Source organism: Macrosteles quadrilineatus, unplaced genomic scaffold (genome assembly GCF_028750875.1).
Source record: "Macrosteles quadrilineatus isolate MER2022 unplaced genomic scaffold, UCM_ALF_1.0 Scaffold_19__1_contigs__length_3004403, whole genome shotgun sequence".
Taxonomy (NCBI): Eukaryota; Metazoa; Arthropoda; class Insecta; order Hemiptera; family Cicadellidae; genus Macrosteles; species Macrosteles quadrilineatus.
This window is the reverse complement of record NW_026542612.1, coordinates 953778-958897: the sequence shown is the minus strand read 5'-3', so window position 1 is coordinate 958897 and position 5120 is coordinate 953778. Positions and strand designations below refer to the sequence as shown.

Below are 5120 nucleotides of genomic sequence, written 5' to 3'. Positions count from 1 at the left end.
GTCTCTAGCTTATCGGTTACATCGTTTAAAATTGATATCAAAATTTGTAGGAAAGCGAGCTAATAAAATAAGCCCATGAGGCGTAGCCCGAAAGGAAATATGAAAATTAAATGATATAATATTGCAATGTCACCCATTTGTGAGCTATGTTTCAAATTTCAAGTCTCTAGCTCATCGGGAAGTATCAAAATTTGCAAGAAATAGATTTAATAAAAACAAGCCCATGGGGCGTAGCCCAAGGGAAATATGAAAATTAAATTGTATGATATTGCATTGTCTTCCATTTGTGAGATATGTTTCAAGTTTCAAGTCCCTAGCTCATCGGGAAGTTAGTATAAAATCGGTTGCAAAATTTGTAGCGGACAAGAAAGCGACCTAATAAAAACGTTTTAAAAACCGGAATTTTACTCCCTGTCCATATAACTAGCGTTTTGACAACTGTAGATGTACGGCCCGGATTTTTACCTCCGAATTTTTACTCTCCAGAATTTTACCCCCTGTGTAATTAAGGGAGATGAAGGTAAATCTGGTAAATCATGTACCTATGTCAAAGTTTTACTCGAAGATTTGGTCAGTTTTTCTCATATCAGCCTACACAAGATTTAAAATTAATCAAAACCAAAATGGTGGTATCTACTACTTACCAGATTTAAAAGTCATAACTTAAACGTTTCTATTAAGGCCATAAAAGTTGAATTTTGTTTCTAAAAGCGTTGGCGGATGTGTAACATTTATATGCAAGAGATAAAGATTAAAATGTTTCTATTTTGTATCCTCTTCCCGTTGCAAAGCACGGGTACAACAGCTAGTTCCCTATATGGGAAATTCGCTAAAAGTAAATATTAAAATAAGTAAACAACAATGTAAACAAACAAACTATATTACCAGCTGTTGATTACTAAATTAATCGAATACCGGTAACATTTTAATGTGCCATTTGCCTATATTTTTATTTGGTAAATGGCCTTAACCGTTTACATAAAATTTGGTTGTATCACTTTAATAATATAATAGACTAGCTGTACCCGCGGGCTTTGTCCCGTTTAACTTCAAAAGTATTCGCATCATGGCTCAATCACGTCCGCTCGTTCGCTGCGCTCACTTGCCTTCAGGTTAGCTCGTTCACTATGCTAACTCGCCTCCAGGTTGAAGTTCGTTCGCTACGCTCACTCACCTTTTGGTTGCAAATTAGCTGTTGTCATAAATAAAAAAATAATAGTGCTGCGCCCATTTGAACCCTGTTGGTAATCCTTGTAACTTTAATGCTATTGAACATCATAGAACAGAACCAACTTGGTTAATTTAAACAGCTGTTAAGATTCATTAATTCATTTTAAATATGAAAAATCATAAGGTTAACATGGGAAAATCCAGAGCACCTAGGGCGGAGCCTGAAAGCCCGATCAGAATAAAAACTACTTAGTTTTCCTATTTAATGTCCAAAGAATCGGTGTACCGAATTTCAGCCTCCTAGGTAAATGGGAAGTGGGAGAATTAGTGATGAGTGAGTGAGTCAGTGAGTCAGTGTGTCAGTGAGGGCTTTGCCTTTTATATATTTAAATAATCGTTATTATGAACAACCTAAAGAGGCTATGAGTGGGAAACATTTATAGAAAACAATAAAAAAATATCAGCTTTTGAAAAATGATAAGATATTTACAAGAAATGTTGATTATATCGAACTGCTATGTACATCGTGAGTGCTTCCATAGTCTATGAGTCGACTCTTTTAAAGGCATAGGAAATTATAACTGTTATTGTTATTCGTTTTAAAATAACGCCTGTAATACTTCGCAATTGCTCGAATTTGAGCAACAGGTACAATTGTATTATATAATTAGGGAATATGCCTGCGAGTACAACTGACTTGCTAAAGGACTAATTTTTAGTTAATATAGAATCAACCAAATGGAAATCTGCTTAGTGAGCAGACTGATGCCCGACAATGTAAACCCGATGTTCTTCTTATCTATAAGTTTTATCAATTGGGTATTGTACTTGTGTATCCCAAGCTTCGTCATAGATGTAAAATAAACATTTTAATTGAAAATAGAAACTCCTACATTTTTAGTTTGAGAAACATAACTTAGAGATCGTTACAATTCATGATACAACCAAAGCAGACATTCTATTGATATTGTATATTGGGCATTTACATTGCTTTAATACCGGTACTAAAAGTTAATACGTATCAACAAACTACCTACCAAGGTCTCAATATTACTTAGTGCCAATTACTTAGGAAAACAAAGCTAAATTCCCAAAAATAAGATTTTAATGTGACGAAATATGAAGTTGGTAAAATCTGTTGAGTTGTTTTCTTTGAACCTGTCTAGACATTGAGACACTCAACGGACTAGTATTTAGAGAATAGGGTCAAGGTGATTTGGTAGTGTGCAGATTTGGTCCGGAAAGGGCGAGAGGAAGAGCTCGGTGACTGATGACCCTGCTTGGCCGGTGGCCGGTCCCTGGCATCTCTGTTGCGTCAACAGAAACAGACCAAGACCCACAATCAACAGAGCCACGTAATTTGCATGTTTTTAACTTTTTAAAGGCTAGTAAGTTATCTATGAACTTGTATCTATTCGTCAAAAGGTGCGTTGGACTCTTGAAATATATATTTGTCAGTCAAAAGGTGAACACTCCTATTTTATGTGTAGGTGGACGTGGTATTGTATTTAAACTAGATCTACAGTTTGCATAAACAGAAACACCCATGCTTCGCAATGGGTTGAGGTTACGATCAGCCATTCTCCACGGATTCTGATAACGAATGCCTGGACTTGTGATGAAGAAAGTGACATCCCTCTGGTTTTGCAAAAATAATAAACTGAAGATCTCTGGTAAAGGAACAACAATCAATTAACAGCGACCTGACCTCTTGCTTATTGCGATATACAGGGTGGCTGAAAAGTAACTTGCACCCCCCCCCCCCTTAACTTTTCAACCATTTGAGATATTCTAAATCGGTTTGTGGCAACCTTCTTAGATATGAGGGGCTACAATAATAATGGTTGATTTTGAAAATTTTGCCCTTAGAAGCGGGGGTAGGGGGTAGCTCAAAATTTTTAAACGACAAGTATAGTCAACTTTGGTATCATTTTACAGGTATTGGTGAAACAAAACAATTGACATAAAGAAAACGATAATCGGCCTAATAATAACAAAATGGCGCCCTAAAACATATCAATTCCAAATAACCATGAGGGTGGCTGAAAATTACCTTGCACCCTCCTTTATCTTTTTAACTATTTGAGATATTTGAAATCGGTTTGCGGCAACCTGTTTAGATTGCCTAGAACTAAACTCAAAAACTACTGAAGCGACTGGGCTTAAATTGCTCAAAAATAAAGCTACAGTTCCGAGGAGACATATCGATAATATTGACCTAGGATTCCGCCTCATGGGCTTTCCATGTTCTGAGGTGAGAGTTTGTAAAGTAGGCTAAATATTGATTTGTATTCATGGAAACAAAGGGCATAATGTTTTAATGTATACACGCAGAGCTGTTAAATGCACTTGATTTCACAATTCCACAAAGTTTATTTAAACAAAAATTAATAGCCTACAGGAATAATTTTTCGTATGAAATAAGTCATTAGTAAAAGAAATGATTAATTTATGAAATAAGTTAAATTCTATAAACGTTGCCGTATCAACCTCGGCTGTTATCCTGAGTTTTATGAAAATTATCTTTTAGATATGCTATATTTTTATGAAAACAGTCATAAAATACCCCCGCCGTAGCAACCCTGCAAATAAGCGAATTTCCATTTGCCTGATTAATTATATTTTCATTAGGATATCTCCTTAAAAATGTTAGAAAATTACACTATTAATGGGTTTGGAACTTGTGATAGCTTTTCGTTTACAATAAAAAATATTTAACGTTATTTGATTATACCTTAATGTTTTGCATCCTATTGTTATATCTTTTTAGCCTTTTATGACCTGTGTTTCACGTAGGCCTATGCTTTGTTGTTGAAAAATAGTTATTCTTATTTTTACTTAACTTGGGCATGACAGTGAGGTTTTATTATTGACTTATTGACTTTAGACAGTGGGAAGTAGACTATTATATAGTCCCCAATGTAAAATAGAAATCTGAACCCTGTATTTATGTGAAACGCTTGAATGCACCGATGTCAACTAGAAATTGAATAGAATATTTTGATAGCAAAAATTGTATTGATCTTATTATTATTTAAATATGGGAGCTATACAGAATGTCCCAGAACACCCGGCCGGCTTCTATAGCACCGATATGAAGCAAATAGAAACCTACTTCTATAGCACCGATATGAAGCAAATAGAAACCTACTTCTATAGCACCGATATGAAGCAAATAGAAACCTACTTCTATAGCACCGATATGAAGCAAATAGAAACCTACTTCTATAGCACCGATATGAAGCAAATAGAAACCTACTTCTATAGCACCGATATGAAGCAAATAGAAACCTACTTCTATAGCACCGATATGAAGCAAATAGAAACCTACTTCTATAGCACCGATATGAAGCAAATAGAAACCTACTTCTATAGCACCGATATGAAGCAAATAGAAACCTACTTCTATAGCACCGATATGAAGCAAATAGAAACCTACTTCTATAGCACCGATATGAAGCAAATAGAAACCTAATTGTAACTGGAACCCCTTATTTGAATTCAGATAAATTATTTTTAAACCCAAAAAAGCACCCAAAAGGGCAGATTTTGGGGGTGGGGGTGGTTTTTGGGAAATTTTCAAATGTAAAGGGGGTAGTCTTAAGTTATACATTATTTTAATGGACTTTTATTCCTGAGTATTTTGGTTAAAAAGTTTTAAATTTTTTATCCATATATTTACAGGTGTTTAAAAACGTACAAAAAAATATACCTATGAACTACTTTTCTCTCCAAAGAGGTGGAATTTCGTGGGGGTTCAAATTTCGATAACACTTTAATTGCTAAATGAGCTTCCAAAAAAACTGTGGTTTCAAACCCTTTTCCTAATGTTACGCTTTTTCAAACTTTTTGAAGTTTCAAAAGCTGTTTTGTCTCAAAAATGCCTAATGGCAACATGGGTTTCATTACAAACCACATTGTAGCCATTAAAATTAGCTAAAATGAGGTAT

At 34.9% G+C, this 5120-nt stretch overlaps 1 protein-coding gene across 1 annotated transcript; it reads left to right on the top strand.

Moving 5' to 3' along the window:
• Window positions 1-4210: 4210 nt before the first annotated feature.
• LOC129005313 (uncharacterized) lies at window positions 4211-4645 on the top strand. Its single transcript, XM_054434169.1, has one exon. The coding sequence runs from the start codon at window positions 4211-4213 to the stop codon at window positions 4643-4645; it is 435 nt and encodes a 144-aa protein (XP_054290144.1).
• Window positions 4646-5120: the final 475 nt, after the last annotated feature.